Source organism: Lampetra fluviatilis, chromosome 11, assembly GCF_964198595.1.
Source record: "Lampetra fluviatilis chromosome 11, kcLamFluv1.1, whole genome shotgun sequence".
Taxonomy (NCBI): Eukaryota; Metazoa; Chordata; class Hyperoartia; order Petromyzontiformes; family Petromyzontidae; genus Lampetra; species Lampetra fluviatilis.
The window spans coordinates 703931-721682 of NC_136285.1; the positions used below are offsets into that span (position 1 = coordinate 703931).

Here is a 17752-nt window from a genome sequence, read left to right on the forward strand (position 1 = left end):
TGCGTGACATCCAGGCTGAATACGGTGACGTAATATATCACAACGATGTGAGGTCGCTAAGTCGGGGGTCCGCACTGCAGCGATTTTTCTCTCTCAAAGAGGAAATTGGACATGTTTTGGGTGAGAAGGGACAACCAATGGAAGAACTGTCCGATCCTGTATGGCTGGAAATTCTGGCTTTTTTGGTTGACATAACGAAGCATCTGAATGCGCTGAATGTTAATCTTCAAGGGAAAGATGCAGTGGTGAGCCAGCTATATGCTCACATCAAGGCCTTTGGAACCAAACTGCAACTTTTCCAAATACACTTGTCCCAAACAGAGCCCTGCACCGCGCACTTCCCAGCTTTGAAAAAGGTCATTGACAGTTTCCCACAGGACAACATCGGTGCGCAAATGAAGAGTTATGCAACAGCTATTGCATCTCTTTCTGTGGAATTTAACAAACGCTTTCGGGACTTTGCAGTTATTGAAAAGGACATGTTGCTTTTCTCTTCTGCCTTCTCCGTGGACCCTGATGATGCTCCTCCACAGCTGCAGCTGGAGCTCTTTGAGCTGCAGTTTGACGATGAGTGCCGCGGGAAACACCAGTAGTGTTGTCTTGTTAACTTTTACCGGCAGCTGGACAAGAGCAGGTTTCCAGAAATGCAGAGCAAACATTCTCAGTCATGAACTTAAACAAGAACCGATTGAGGTCAAGGATGAGTGACTCCCACTTGCGTGGCATTTTTACGCATCTCAACCACTGCCCTCAAGCCAGACCTGGTCTCTTTACTGAAATATAGATCTCAGTATCACCCTTCTCATTAGTGTCAGAAAGTTATCTGCTCCTTGATCAATCTGAAATTGAGTGTTTTGAACGGTAACATCTGTCAGTGAAAAGCCTAAAGCACACTAATGCACTTGGACTTATGGCACTTGTTTTATTAAACTCTTGAATAAGATTTGGTTATAACTGTTGATGTTATGTACCTGTAGATGTGACACAAACTCTTGCTTTATGAAAGATTTTGTAAAAGACAAGGGCAAAATTCACTTGTTTTAAAGTTTAATGGACCACTTTGCATTACTTATAACTCCTGTTTAAAATGTTCATGAGGTAAATATATTTAACTCATGGAAATTTACGGTATTCTATACAGTTTGTTCAATGTTATCCGACTGAATGAAAGGCAGAATTGTGTTTTTAGAGTTGTTCACGTCTGCATGAGTGGCTTATATTTGGTTACATTGTCATTTGAAAAATAAAGGTAATTATGACAATGATAATTATTTTATAACAGTGTGTGTTTTCACGTAACTTTTGTGGTAAAAATGTCGGAAGGAACTATTGGCCCCCGGGCATCTTCACTTTATAAAATTTGGCCCTCTTTGCAAAAAGTTTGGACACCCCTGCTTTACATACTCCAGCCACAATCTAGTTGCTTCTGATACTTTCTGCAAATGGTTCTATTGCCAACGTAAACAAGACATGAAAAGGAGGCGTGGTTGCCTGGTGCCCCTGCCTAATGGAAAGCTTGGGGAAATAAGTTCCTTGGTTATTACTGTCCCAGAAGAATTGGCATAAGGAGCAAGCATTTATTTATTATTGTGGAGAGGATGCTAAAATTTTACATCCGAGAAAGAAAGGCCCACCCTGCGACACAGTTGGACTCACTACACGTGTATTGGTTTATCCCTTCTATTGAGTCTGGTTTGCCGAGTTTGAGTCCCACTCACTCAACACTGGTGGTTATCTGCTCTGGTTAGTTTCCTCCTTTGGTCGACTCAGCCTAAGTATGAATACCTGGTCTGGCATGTAAGATCGCTACAGGGAAGACGAAGGTGGTCGGGTGTGGCTTTGGTTGTACCCTTTACACTATGTTCGTCGCATTGAATTGACAATTATAATATCTAAAAATACTTATTGTTCTGAATGATCCTTCAGGTCAATGCTTTAACCCGAGCTTCCATAATTTCATTATCATGTTTCACATGCTTATGCCAGACCTTATAGCAATTATGTACGGATAACAGCTATTGTTAATAAGGCCATGTAAAATAGTCATTTAAACCTTGGACCCTGAGCTGCATGGTAATATAACAGTACATCTTATCATTAATGTTTAATACTATGATGTTGGAAAATATTCCTACGTAGTGGTTGATATTCAAAAATGTCCAACTAAGCCAAGGCTTCGGAATAATTAACTGCCCAGATGCTGAGCTTCCTTGCCCTGGGCACAGCTGAGGCAGCAGGGGTGCTCTCCTTTGGCCTCCCTATAGCCTTTGTTATATCAAGGGGGAGTTTTACAGACCAGTGTCACTGGTTATCAGCCCAAGCCATAAAACCTGCTTTTGACTTCAATCAAATGCTAATAGTTTGGCCTCTGGTTTTCTCTTACATGTCCAAAAAATAGGCAATATCACACGTAAAATATTTTTTTGGAAAAGGCTTATATATAAAAGTGCCCCATTGTAAAAATGAGTTGTGGTCTATTGGCCACTGATCATTTTAAAACAAAATCAATGCCTTTTTCATCAACCAACAATTATCCTTAATAGATGTTATTTTTTGGGTTAGATCGCGTAAGAATATAAAGGTGTCATTAAAACCCGCCACCACCCAACACAGCCAACGAGTAAGGGTTGTCACGTAAACAGAACATGCCAATTTGTCAGTAGTTACCAGAAAAAAGTCGTACTCAGATTGTAAATGTTGCGGCTTGGCCTTCCAACACACCGGTGTGCTGTACTAGTGACGAATTGGCAAGTTCTGTTTACGTGACAACTCGTTGGTTGTGTCGGGTGGTGGCGGGTTTTAATGACACCTTTATATATTTCCGCGATCTAATGCAAAAAAAAAACCTATATTATGGATGATATTGGTCGCTAAAGCCTACGTGTTAAACAATTATCCTGATTGAATCTCAGGACTGCTATTTTACTTACAACACGTGTGCACTTATCACTAGTTTATGGTTAAATTTGAATTAAACAAAGCAAAATTTTCAAGGAAACATGTTTCATAGGTTGCTATCAATTGAACCTTATGGCGGGACCCTGGGGTTCTGAATAAACGGTAGTCAAAATCGTAATTAATTTATTTTGGTGACTCTGTCACACTGCGCAACATAAACGCCACGGCCCACCTGGCACGGATCATTCTGTCCAAGTGCAGAGAGGACGAATGCGCAGAAGAGCTAAACAAGCAAATGCACTCCATGCTCGGGTATGGGCAGGACCATAAGTCTTATCCAAAGCTGCTCAAACTGCCTACATGACTTAAGTCCTTTATTTGTCATAACGGTATGCATAATACAGTGAAACTGCTCTCTTATCTTCATTATTATTTGTGACCTATCAATGTCTGCAGCCAGGTTCAATCGATGACAATCCCATTATCTTAAGATGTTTAACAGATGAGATGCGTTGCACCGTTAATTCCTCCTGTTTGATAATACTTCTCATTAAATTTAAAGCTTTCGTGACTGCAGGGACTCATATTCTTGGTTCTTTCGGTAAAGTCACGAAGAAGGGAAATAATTCAATAATAAAAATACAACATAATAAAATTCTCATGATGTTTCGGCTACAACACAAGTAGCCATCCTCAGGTGAAGAACAGAGCTGTCGGAAAGACAGCGTCCTAATGAACACTGCTAAGCTTGGCAGCGTATTTTAAGCTGGGTGAGAGGAGTAGAGCGCCTTGACAAAGGAGTTTACATATCAACAGAGGAATTTAGCATATTGACGCTAAAGAACTGCTTCTACCCTACTACCATACAATAAACCGATGTGAAAAACTAAATATAAACTACATCAATATAATCAATGTACTCAATATACTCTCCAATAAGCTGAGCTATCAACATTAAGTAACTGGGTATACACTACACTATATCATGACTACCATGTAGTGAACCGATTTAAAAAAATATATAAACTACATCAATATAATCAATATACTCAAAAACTCCAATAAGCTGAGCTACTAACAATAAGTCATTATACATTACACTTCTATGTCGCAAAAAATATAATATGCCTCCAACTAAACTTTTTTCTACATCATGCGACTATACCCCGTACTATACACTGCCCTAGACAAACCCCACCATTTAACTATAAACTGCGTTACTATACACTACCCTATACCTTAGACCAGGGGTCGGCAACCAAAATAACAAGAAGAGCCATTTCTTTCCAATTCGGTACAAAATTCAGTATTTCAAGAGCCGCAATGCATCTGAGAACATTCTGTGCATACGTACATATCGTCAAGAAGCAGCCCGTAAAGAGCCGCATGCGGCTCCGGAGCCGTAGGTTGCCGACCCCTGCCTTAGACTATACATTGTAATATTACACTATGTATTATTCTACACACCCTACTGTATACCACACTGCTGTATATTCACTATACAATTACGATTCTATATATTACCTTATACATTATATTAGACATGACATTATTATACTATTTATTATTATACAATCTGCTATACACCATCCCATTGACCGTAGCGTGAAAGGTACTAAGAGGAAGCAATAAAATATGTCAATGGGAGAGGTGTAGCAGGAGACTTTCAGCGGAGCAAAGACTCCATTCCGTGAGGAGAACACGTGAACACATTCAGTTAAGACCCAAAATGGTTTATCACGTCCTTCCAATGATTGCTGACCCAGAGTCCATCTTCTCGGGTGAAATTGTCTCTGTGTTTGTATATGTATATGTGGATGGCCTCATGAACGAATCTCTCATGGTAGCCAGATGGCTTGCAGAGAACCTCTGTCTTGGAGAAGTCAATGTCATGTGAGTCCACTGAATTATAACAATGGTCTCCCATGGCTGAGGTGTTCGTCCTACCGTGTTTCAGGTTTGCTTTATGTTCACGGATGCGGTCCGAGACATGTCGTTTGGTTTCTCCAGTTTAACTGCTACTTCAGAGGCAACTTAGTCTGTAGACGTCAGGGTATTGTATGTCTGGAACCACATCTTTTACAGACGGGACCAGATCACGGATTTTATGTACTGTGTTGAATCGGACCTGGATCTTGTGTTTATTCAGGATTTTGGAGATATGTTTTGTGACCCCCGCTATGTAGGGTAAAGTGATGGTTTTGAATGGCTCCTCAAGACGATCCTTCTTCATGGTTGGAGTGATGGCTTTGCGGATTGTGTAGTCAGAGTAACCATTAGCCTTGAAAGCGTGGTGTACATGCTTGAGTTCACTGGCAATGTGTTCCTGGTCGGAGATGCACTTGGCTCTATGGTGTAGAGTCTTGATGAGGGAATTCTTCTGGGATGGATGGTGGTGGGAATCCGGTTTTAGGTAAGCATCCGTATGGGTAGCTTTCCTGTAGACCGAGTGGCTCATTGAAGCATCAGATCTCTTTTTTTATTAGGACATCCAAAAAGGGTAGGCTGCCATCTTTTTCGACTTCCATGGTGAAATTGATGGCTGCGTGTATGGAATTGATGTGGTCGAGGAATTGGTCTAGAGCAGGCCGGCCATGTGGCCAGATGACAAAAGTGTCAACCACGTACTTCTTCCATAAGGTCGGGCGTAGAGTTGCAGTCTGGATGGCGTCAATCTCAAATTTTTCCATGAAAACGTTGGCTACAACCGGAGATAGGGGGGAGCCCATTGGGGTGTCCTCAGTTTGTTTGTAGAAAGTTCCATTCCAGGTGAAGTATGTATTTGTTAAGCAGTGTCTCACCAGGGGGGTACCTCAGTGTTCAGTCCTTGATGAACCAAGTCTTCAATTATTGCGATGGTGGCAAGTACAGGAACTTTGGTGATTAAGGAAAACACATTAAAACTGACAAGCAGGTCGTCTGGGGACAGGGAAATACCCTTGATTGTCGATACCAGGTGAGTAGAGTTTAGTGCCGCAGAGGTGGTTTTTCCAGTGAAAGGCCGTAGGATTTCAGACAGACACTACTATGCAGAGTTGGTATTTACTACTAGAGAGAGTCGGTACACGCGTCATGAATAAATAATTAGGAAGCGCACGAAAAATCGCACCAAATCGTTAATTAAACTAATTTAAAGTTGACGGATGTGAAAAGGGAATAGCGCTTGCTCACGGCGGGGATTACGGCGTGGTACCTGGCTATTTTTATTTTACCTAAACCCCATCGTTGGAGAGCGAAATTGTTCGCAAGCGCGTGAACACACACAAAGCCACACACAAGCCCACAAACAGCCAATTATAGACTTTTATATATATAGATTATATATGTAGATTATTAATACTGTACTTATTTCTTTGATTATGAATCGTAGTTATTTTTGTGATAACAGTACAATACGACAGTGTTCATATTTATTTACTCAAGAATAAAAATATAAAAAGGTAGCAGTTATTTATTTATTTAGTTGTGTTTATTTATTCTCATGTTTATTTTTCTTTTATTTCTGTTTAGGTTTCGCACGCATGTGTTATATCGTTACTGTAGTTATTTGCATGTAGAGTGAGGGAAAAAGTATTTGATCCCATGCTGATTTTTTACGTTTGCCCACTGACAAAGAAATGATCAGTCTATAATTTTAATGGTAGGTTTATTTGAACAGTGAGAGACAGAATAACAACAACAAAATCCAGAAAAACGCATGTCAAAAATGTTATAAATTGATTTGCATTTTAATGAGGGAAATAAGTATTTGATCCCTCTTCAAAACATGACTTAGTACTTGGTGGCAAAAACCCTTGTTGGCAATCACAGAGGTCAGACGTTTCTTGTAGTTGGCCACCAGGTTTGCACACATCTCAGGAGGGATTTTGTCCCACTCCTCTTTGTAGATCTTCTCCAAGTCATTAAGGTTTCGAGGCTGACGTTTGGCAACTCGAACCTTCAGCTCCCTCCACAGATTTTCTATGGGATTAAAGTCTGGAGACTGGCTAGGCCACTCCAGGACCCTAATGTTCTTCTTCTTGAGCCACTCCTTTGTTGCCTTGGCCATGTGTTTTGGGTCATTGTCATGCTGGAATACCCATCCACGACCCATTTTCAATGCCCTGGCTGAGGGAAGGAGGTTCTCACCCAAGATTTGACGGTACATGGCCCCGTCCATCGTCCCTTTGATGCGGTGAAGTTGTCCTGTCCCCTTAACAGAAAAACACCCCCAAAGCATGTTTCCACCTCCATGTTTGACGGTGGGGATGGTGTTCTTGGGGTCATAGGCAGCATTCCTCCTCCTCCAAACACGGCGAGTTTAGTTGATGCCAAAGAGCTCCATTTTGGTCTCATCTGACCACAACACTTTCACCCAGTTGTCCTCTGAATCATTCAGATGTTCATTGGCAAACTTCAGATGGGCATGTATATGTGCTTTCTTGAACAAGGGGACTTTGCGGGCGCTGCAGGATTTCAGTCCTTCACGGCGTACTGTGTTACCAACTGTTTTCTTGGTGACTATGGTCTTAGCTGCCTTGAGTTCATTGACAAGATCCTCCCGTGTAGTTCTGGGCTGATTCCTCACCGTTCTTATGATCATTGCAACTCCACGAGGTGAGATCTTGCATAGAGCCCCACGCGGAGGGAGATTGACAGTTCTTTTGTGTTTCTTCCATTTACGAATAATCGCACCAACTGTTATCACCTCACCAAGCTGCTTGGCGATGGTCTTGTAGCCCATTCCAACCTTGTGTAGGTCTACAATCTTTTCCCTGACATCCTTGGAGAGCTCTTTGGTCTTGGCCATGGTGGAGAGTTTGGAATCTGATTGATTGATTGCTTCTGTGAACAGGTGTCTTTTATACAGGTAACCAGCTGAGATTAGGAGCACTCGCTTTAAGAGTGTGCTCCTAATCTCAGCTCGTTACCTGTATAAAAGACACCTGGGTGCCAGAAATCTTTCTGATTGAGAGGGGGTCAAATACTTATTTCCCTCATTAAAATGAAAATCAATTTACATCATTTTTGACATGCGTTTTTCTGGATTTTGTTGTTATTCTGTCTCTCACTGTTCAAATAAACCTACCATTAAAATTATAGACTGATCATTTCTTTGTCAGTGGGCAAACGTACAAAATCAGCAGGGGATCAATTACTTTTTCCCTCACTGTAGGTTCAAATAAATAACAAAAACGCTTGTCTTCTTGGTTCTTTCGGTAAAGTCACATGACTTTAACGAAAGAAACAAGAAGATGAATCCCTGCAGTCACGAAAGCTTTAAATCGAAAAACGCTTGTGTTGCGATGGAAACGTCGTAGTTTTTGGTTATTTTTTATTTCTTTGAACCTATCTACGTGACTTTACAGAAAGACCCAAAGAATACCAGATATCAGTTTTGTATTTTATGCCAAATCTCACTCGGATAGTTTGTTTTTACAAAAATCTGGCTAGTATATCAGTTACTCCCGCAATGTATAGTATTTTAATTGCTTGATCAGTTTCAACATTTATGCTATTTGATTTGATTTGGGCATTCAGTGCTCTGTTGATTTGTGCATCATTGTAACTATTAAATTCCAGTGCTTCTTTAACATGTTTAATCTCGCTCCTCAGACTTTTACCATTTGACACTTTCTAAGCCCGATGTATGAGCGTCATGATGAGAGAGGATTTGTGTGCGTGGTCATGGTGTGACTGCATTCAGATGGGCGTCATTATGCGTTTTCGTTCAGTAAACGCTGTGTTATTTTACTGATTCGGTCTATTTGAGACTTAAATAGGAGGATTTCTCCACAATTCTAGATGTCGCCTGATGAGGCTGGTTATAATTACCGGCAAAACGTTGTACTCGAATTGTACATGTTGTGGGTTTACTCTCCAACACCTGTGTGCTGAACTAGTAACTAATTGGCATGTTTTGTTTACATGACAAACCTTACTAATTGGCTGTGCCAGGTAGTGGCGGGTTTAATGGCACATTTATATTTAGACGCTCTAACCCAAAAGAACCTCTACTAAGGAAATATAGTACAACTTAAACTCGATAATATTAATACAAATATTGATAAGCAGACGGTTACAGGGGTCTCTATGAGCACTGCTCACTTGGGCATGACGTAAAAATAAACCCATTAAATAATTATTAATAAAAAATATAAGGTGTGAAAGTCTACCCAGTTGAATTGTATTGAGTTTTGTGTATTATATATTTTTGTTGATTTATATGCCAGAGTTTTGTGATATTCGGCCCACGTTTCCATTTCAAGAAGTGTGTTGTATTTTCTTCTGCCTGTAGTGAATGTGATGTGGGGGTGATTATTATGCTTTTTTATTACAGCTCGGCTTTGACATTGAGAACCCAGATAAAACTAATTCTCTATCAACAAAGCATCATGTCCGGCTGGTGGCCAAGGTGGAGTCAAATTCCTTTAATAAGGAGATCACTGCCCATGCGCTGCTCTCATTTCGATCAGGGCATGTTGTTGTCCAAACTGACAAGCCTATCTACACACCAGATGAGAAAGGTACTGTGTACTAGGTTTGTTAAAATCCTGAGTCAATGAGTGGGTGAGTGAGATAGCGGGTAATTATGTGATTGGGTGAGTGAGGGTGCTACTGTAACGTGCAAGTGTGGTGGTTGAACATTGGATGAGATAAAACAGTCTGGTTGACCGAATCCTCAACGTGGGTGGAGGAATCATTGAGTTGGAACTGTCACCCGTGGTAGTAGAAATAAAATATTGATAAGGAGTTAACTGTTTCTTGGTTCCAACTTGTTGCTTTTATTACCGTACCAAACACCATTTGTTGTCATGTCATCTCAAACCAGGCACAACTCACGATGCCATACTCCGGTTCTTAAAATAATTAGTTTTGAACTCCTGGTAACCATATGAAAAAAACTATAAATTTCGATTCAAAGCTTTCGTGACTGCAGGGATTCATCTTCTTGGTTCTTTCGGTGAAGTCACGTAGAAGAGAAGTAATAAAATCATAAAAATAAAACATAATAAAACAATTCTCACGACGTTTCGGCCACAACGCAAGCAGCCGTCCTCAGGTGAAAACCAGGTCTGTCGAGGCGACAGCGTCAGACGCTGTCCCCTTCTACGTGACTTTACCGAAAGAACCAAGAAGAAAAAACTATAAATGTTTACTGGTTTCTGCACCTATAGGAATGGCTAGAGCAATGGACATAACATGTTTACAAGGCAGTTCAAACAATGGGACAAGTTTCTCAAAACCCCCTAGCCCACCTCTGTGAACCCAGCAGTGTAAATGGGTAAAACACGAGTTAGTCAATCCACAGGTCGCATGTGGTGGGGCGAAGCGTGGGTTAGCTCATCTCTTCCAACACGTCTGGTCAGCTTGAGTAAGTAGATCAAATACCCTGAGGTGGTGACTTGACTGAGCAGTAGCATTGGCTGCTTGATGCAATGGTTCACGATTTGAATCCAGTTGCCACCCTGATTGAAACTGTGGGTGTATAGTGTAAGGAGGTCTGGTTAATTATTATTATTATTTAGGGATTCATGAAAGACTACCTCACTTTCCAAATTGATAAAATTGCATATGTGTTTAATCTAAAGATTGAATTAGAGGTAAATATTAGAATACGAAGCAGTGCTGCAGGTCGATACTCTGAAGCACACTTTTTACAACAGAAAATGCAACGAAACAATGCACAAAGGAGGTGAAGGTTACATAACCATTCACTTCAGAGCGGCCTTATAGAGCTTAGTCATAACTATCGATGTGTTTTCATCATTCAGCTACTTTACAGTCTTGGCTTCATGCATATTTTGCAACGTGAGCTAGTGAAACAATTTGTACAAATAAGTTTACTCACTGATTCCTTGACGGCTACATTGACGGCACTGGTGACACAGCCATGTTGTACATTGCAGTGTTCCTCTCTCTCTCACTGACCGAGACAAGAATATATTTTATTCGACATGCTAGCTTGATTCGCCAAGGTGCGAGCTGAAGACACCGACACAGTCGAATGGACTCCTGTTTGCGCTGTGGGCTTATTACCCATAAGTACTTGCTTGTTTGATTCACAGTGAACAATTCAGATCCCGTGCCATCCACAAACAGGCCATATGTCCCAGCACCTGGTGCATGCTTGAAATAAGAGAACCCATTCAGGTTATTGACTCAATTTAGATTTTTTCAAAGTGAGCTTAGGTAGGCCACGTCACTAGATATAAGATGACTGGTTGGTAAGAATAACTACTGAGTGGCAGCCAAATGCGATATATGTGGGTGTTTCAGCTCGGTTATTATTCTGACTTTTTGGATTTTAATATGATTTATTGTATTCTAAAAATGAATGGCATAGTTCCAACCGAAACCTTGTATCTATTTGCTAAATGTGCATGTGAAAATTGTACAGCTTACTGGTGATCTGAAACAATAATAATTGGCATGTTTAAATTATTATATAAGTGACAATTTGTGGGAGGGTGGTATGACATTACGTCGTCTAAACCAAACATCAACTATAAATCAGTGGTAAAGATGTTTTTGTGTACGTGTGTTTTACAGTCAAGTATCGGATGTTTCCAATGAATCAAAAGATGTCACCAATCCCAGGTTCGCAGTCGGTGACGGTGGATATCGTGGTATGTATTTATCTTTTTGTGGTTTTCAATAAATGTAGGTCCTTGTCTCGCCCTTCAATGCTTTTGAGCATCCAGTGACCATTCTGACCTGTATTTTCTTGACAATGCTTGAGATAGTTTCACATGACAAATTTTATTGCTGCTAGATTTGGTATTTGAGAATTGTTATTTACCTTACCAGTAGGCTGAAACAATATAATTATATCAAATGCTTGTACACGTGACCTCATGCTTGAGTGTGCAGCACTCAGAGAGACGAGAGACCTCTACAGCCCTATCCACTTATTCATAAATTATTTGTTAACTAAATTACCTATTTTGAAGTTGTATTCTTTTCATTATATTTTACTTTAACCTTGAATCTTGAGGCCAACTTTAGGATCATTAGACTCCCCCTGCCCTGCCCCCTAATTGTTCTGCTTCATCTACTTCAGGCCCTCGATGAGATATAAGACCCAAAACTACGAGTGACTGCAAACTCAGCCTTCTTCATGTATATAATGACAGATAGACTCCGGGCAAAAAAGAAAAATCGACCTCGACACTCGCCTCTGCACACAAAGTCGGAGCCGAGGAACTCACCAAAGAGGTCCTGCAGCTTCTTAATTATCGACCAAATCCGGGAGAAAGCTGAAGCAAACACCACCCTTCCTGGTGTACTTTAACATCAAGCAGGGGGCATTCAGCAAGAAACTGGAGAAGCAAGAGGCAACCACAATACCCATTGAATCCATTGTGGAGCGATCTAAACAGGAAACACAAGGGGAAGCTCAGGGAGCTGGAGGAAGCACATAAAAAGCTGCAGGCCAAGAACAGGGAGAGCCAACTGAAGGCCTATGGCCTCTCGGAGGGCGTTCAAGGCAGTACTCCACATGGTGCCCTATTCTTCTTCCAGAAGAATCCCCCCATTGCCCTTTGGGACCCTGAGACTCCAGACCCCCTGTCCATCTTGCCAAACATGATTTTGCATGCATAGATATTTGGCAAGAAGGATGGCTGCATGGCTATGAAGACCAACAACTCGAGAGCTCACCCTTTGCTGATCCTCTTCTCAAATAGACAAGGTGCTGCTGAGGTGTTGAGACTGACGAGGTGGATGAAGGGAAAGGGCATCCTAATCCAGGGAAATCTAGTCTGCAATGCCCCAGACCTTACACCGGCCAACTTGAAGAGAAGAAGCCTGTTACTCACCCTGCATCGGGATTTGGTGAACAGCGAGGGAGTGCGATCCCAGCTGCTGTACCCTGCCAAGTTGAAGATCAACATTGCGGGGGGATAATGGGAATTCATGACCCTGGGGTAGGCTATGCAGTGCAAGGAGATTCAAGATGTTTTGCAGGGGCCCGCGACGCGTGGTGACCATTGACGGTGAACAACCCCTCCTTTACTAGAGACTACATTGCGGAGCCCGTTCTGCCTGGAGGGGTCCGGGGGGGGGGAATGGGGGGCTGCTGCTTGACTGACCCTAGAGGACAAAGCACAACTTTGTCTGCGAGACAAGCGATGCAGCGCCGTCTATATGGTCCTGTATGGACCCTCATATGCTCCTCGGCTGCGTCCCCGCATTTTTATTGACCATTGCACTTTTCACTTAACTAAACCTAAATAAAGCCCCCCCCCCACCCCGTCCGACTATATCCTAGAGCCACCTCCCTTACAGAAGCAACCACCATTAAAATAAAATGTGCTTTCTCTTTATCCTTTTTGATACTCAATCTGTAGGCGAACATATGCCCTTCCTCTCTTCCCCACCTCTGTGTCTCATCCTCGCTCGCCCTCTCCTCGATCAGCACCACCACGCTCTCTTTCTGTGAGACCCCTCCTCTAAAAAATTGACAAGTGGGCACGTGAGCCCAAACCAAACTTTCCTATCTCCTGTACTCGAATCATGGTGAACCCTCAGCTGTGAAACTCAATGTGAATGGCGGTAATCATCTTTCCTACTTAAGTAGACAGAAAACAGATATCGCCTTTCTATAGGAATTGGGTGGGCCAAGTATAACATGCGTCGGGAACCACTGGAAGCTGAGGGGTAATGATCTTGATTTAAACAAAAATTATCTCCCTCCCAGAAGATTGACTCACAAGAAAAATATGTATTTATCTTGGGCAAAATAAAAGGTAAAGAAGTAGCATTCTTAATCGTATACAACTTGGCTTCCATTAATTCAAGACCGTTCTCTGGAATTGTGTCGCTAATAGAGAAGAGAACTGGGAAGATAATCATAGGTGGTGATTGGAACCTGGTCCTGGACCCTACTCTAAATAAATCGCACCTTTTCAGGTCGAAACCCCTCCACACAAAAGAGGAATCTACTCCAATAAATGATGTCACAGCACCAACTAGTAGACCCATGGAGAGCCCTGAACCCCTCAGAACAAGATTACACTCATTCAAGGCATATAGAATGCTTTCCAGACGCAGAATTTCTGGTACCTGGACAAGAGGTTACTCGTGAAAAGCAGATCACTGAAGAGATCAGGAAGGAAACAGAAGAGTTTTTGGTGGTCAACTCAGAGTATAACTCCCCACACACCCCTTGACGATATGTGGTGCCCTGAAATCTTTCTGATTAATTGAAAAAGGAACTTGCAGGCTTAAAAAAAGTAAAAGCCAAGCAACATGCACGAGAGGAAATACTCTTACTAGGCTACACAATCCCAATAAACCATGTGGAAGAGCAATTCTGCTTAGCTACAGTTAGATAGGATCCTCAACGATCAAACCACCCTATTATGAAAGCAAGCCTCCCAATCCACGAACTCTCCCCCTCTAGGTGGAAGATCCTATCACGATTGAAGTCCATGCAAAATCGTACCACTATAGTCTCCATTCACAATGAAATGAGTCGTCCCCTCACGAACTCCAAGGAAATAAATCCTCAGTTCAAAGGTTTTTTACGAGGCTCTCTTCACATCAGACTCCCTACTAGTGAGAATATAGACACCTACTTTCATAAACTGTCCCTTCCCAGACTGACCCACCCCTTTTTTAATAGAGTTGGAAAGGCATATTGACATGCAGGAGCTGAGTAATACGATGACAACATTTCGGTCTGGCAAGGCACCAAGCCTGTACCGCTTCCCCGTTGAATTTTGCAAGGCAGTTGGAACCCCAATTACTTACAACCAATTAGTGACCATCAATGCAGCTTTCTCCCTAGGTGTGTCTCCTCGGTTCCATGAACGAAGCCAGAATCTCAGTACTGTATACGCCTCCTACCCAACCTGAGTAGGCAGGACAATATAGGCCAATTTTTTTGTTGAATTCAGATTATAAGTTGCTTGCTAAAATTAGAGAACATTCTTCTTTTGCTCATAGGTTTTTTCAAGAATAGGGACTTGGCGGACAATATTAGAATCCGAATAAATGCAATTGACATTGCCACTTGGGAAAAGTTCACTGTCTATGCCCTGATACGAGATGGGGATAAGCTCCAGTAAAACCTTGGATTGCGAGTAACTTGGTCTGCGAGTGTTTTGCAAGACGAGCAAAAATTTTCAATAAACATTTAACTTGATAAACGAGCGAGGTCTTGCAATACGAGTATTATGTATACGCTTTGTCTGTCGCAAACGGGTTTTGATTCCTTACCCGTACCCGTACCCGGCCGCACCAGGGTCGCAAACGGGTACGGGTAGCCGGGTATCGGGTAGGGTACGGGTATCGGGTACCCGGTTGTGACCTCTGGCTTAAGTTGACTGTGCTGGCGGCCCAACGAGCACGGGTGACTCCACCGATGTCAATCGTCACTCCGAAAGTCCGCAGCGGTGTGGCCCGACCGACCACACACGAAGCATTTTGGCACGGCTGGCCACTGCGGGTTCTCCCGCGGAGGTTTCAACCCTTGGGCCCCCCTGCTCTCTACCGCCGCTGCCATATCTTGTAAATTCCATGCCGCGGCCTCCCAGCTGGCCCGCTCCTGTCACTCCTCGTGATCGTCGAGGAAGACACATTTCCGTGCTGACGGCGGAGGGCAGCGCAACCCTCAATCTCCTCACCAGCCCCCGCAGCCTCTCCGCCACATGAAGGTCAAGCACCCCCTCACCCACGAGTGGGAATGCCAATCGTCCCAGCACCAGCAGCGCTGCCCGGTAAGGCGTAGGGAATCTTGTCCTCCGTTCGTTCCCTCTGGAGGAATCTCGTGCGAGCTTCCTGTGCCAGATCAGGAGCGGCTTCTGGCAGCTCCCTCACCCGCCGTGCTTCCTCGGCATGCTCCCGCTCTCGCCTCAAAAGGGCGCCCCTCGGCCACGGGAGGTCCTCCGATGACAAAATGGCGCCCACCATGTGCGTGGTCCCCCATCAGGAGCCCCCTGCTCCCGCTCCGTGCCTGCCCATGCCCCTCTCCACATGGCGGTTTCCTGCCATGCTGCCTGGTCGACACTTGACCACGGGAAATCTCAGCTGCTCTCTCTGTCGACATGCAGCTTCTGCTCTCTCTTCGACGACTCACAACTGCTCTCTCTTAATCGACGGGCAGCTTCTCCGCCACCTGGCGTAGCACTCTAGCCGCCGCCGCTTGGCTGCTCTTTTTCATCGACGTGCTGCCACTCTCTCCACAGACACCCAGCAGCTCTCTCCATCGACGCGTAGTCACTCCCACCTCTTTTGCGATGCCGCTCACAGCGTAGACGCCCAGCAGCTCTGTCGGTCGACGCGAAGCCGCTCCTGCGTCTTTTGCATAGCTGCTGACGCTGTTGACGCCCAGCAGCGTCTGGTTTTTTTACCGGGTTCCCAGATCCCGGGGCTGTTGGAGGGTCGACCATCTCGCTGTTCTCGTCCCGATGTCCCGACGACACTACTGGTGGGTTTTTAAACCCCACTTCTGACACCAAATGTAGTGTCATCTGTGCGTGCGGGTGGCATGTGACGCACACACAGTTAGCCGGAGATGAGGTGGTCGCAGGAGGTGCACCGCTCTGCCCTCTTTATTTGTTGTTGTTGCCGAGCACACACCACCACTCGGGCCCCCCCTCTCTCTCTCTCTTACCCACAACCCCGCTGCCGTGCGCCCTGTCCCAGACACGACTTTTTCCATGTTTCACCGACGGCGTCGACCGGGACAGCCAACTACTGTGCGGCCGCGCAATTATCGGGCGAAGGCGGCAGCGACGAGGGCGATGACGACGAGGGCGACGACGACGAGGGCGACGATGACGAGACGAGTCCAATCCCAGAACTGGCAGCCCAGAGCTCTCCGCTGCTTATATTCCCCTCGGCGCGGCTTGGCTCCGCCCTAGCCGTGCCTCCCTTCTCAAACCCTCTAGAGGGTTCTAGAGGATTCCACACGAGGTCTAACATGAATTACCCTTTCCCCAGTTTCTCCGCCCGGCCAGCACACCCGCGTATACGCTCAGCGGCGTGTGCGCTAAGTCCCCACCTTCAGTTTCTGCTGCTGTCCAACAGTCAGCGCTATGTCACCTACATGTGTATAGGAGTATTATTAATGTATGTATGTTAGTTTGTATTTTGATCAATAAGTGTGCGTGTAGTTACTTGTATTATTATTGGCTCGGCTTCATTGTCTAGGGGTGTATTGTATGTGTGTAGTTATTAGTGATTGATGTGTGTGTGATGTGATGCTCGGCTTCGTTGTCTAGGGGCATATCGTGTGTGTGTGACGGTGTGTGTGATGCTTAGCTTCGTTGTCTAGGGGTGTATTACCAATCGTGATAACACAATAATTGTCATTTTAACTTTTACTGATTATGATTCTCGCTTAAACATTTACTGGTTATGATTTTAGTGTAATTATGTCCGGTCTCAGGATTCAGATTTCACCGCAGGATACAGTTCTTATAATTAAGATATTAGGAAGGAACCACACAGACTCTTCTGTGTTAAGCAACTTTAATATCTAAAAACACTCTAATATGCGAACACATTTCGATTTAAAGCTTTCGTGACTGCAGGGATTCATCTTCTTGGTTCTTTCGGTAAAGTCACGTAGAAGGGAAGTAATAAAATAATAAAAATAAAACATAATAAAATAATTCTCATGACGTTTCGGCCACAACGCAAGCAGCCGTCCTCAGGTGCTTGCGTTGTGGCCGAAACGTCGTGAGAATTATTGTATTATGTTTTATTTTTATTATTTTATTACTTCCCTTCTACGTGACTTTACCGAAAGAACCAAGAAGATGCGAACACACTTATGATCAGAATTGCCACAACAGTACTCCTGCAGATATCCTACTCATCGATCCATCCAATTAAACCTCAGTGGTTACATTGTTAAGCTGAG

General features: G+C 43.6%; 1 protein-coding gene across 1 annotated transcript in view; it reads left to right on the plus strand.

Annotated features, from left to right (window-relative positions):
- The window catches only part of LOC144934715 (complement C3-like), a 161342-nt gene that overhangs the window by 18858 nt on the left and 124732 nt on the right, over nt 1-17752 (plus strand). The window contains exons 3-4 of the mRNA XM_078860768.1: nt 9218-9404; nt 11431-11507. Of these exons, the coding sequence (XP_078716894.1) occupies nt 9218-9404; nt 11431-11507 (264 nt within the window). The remainder of the gene's footprint in view (nt 1-9217; nt 9405-11430; nt 11508-17752) is intronic.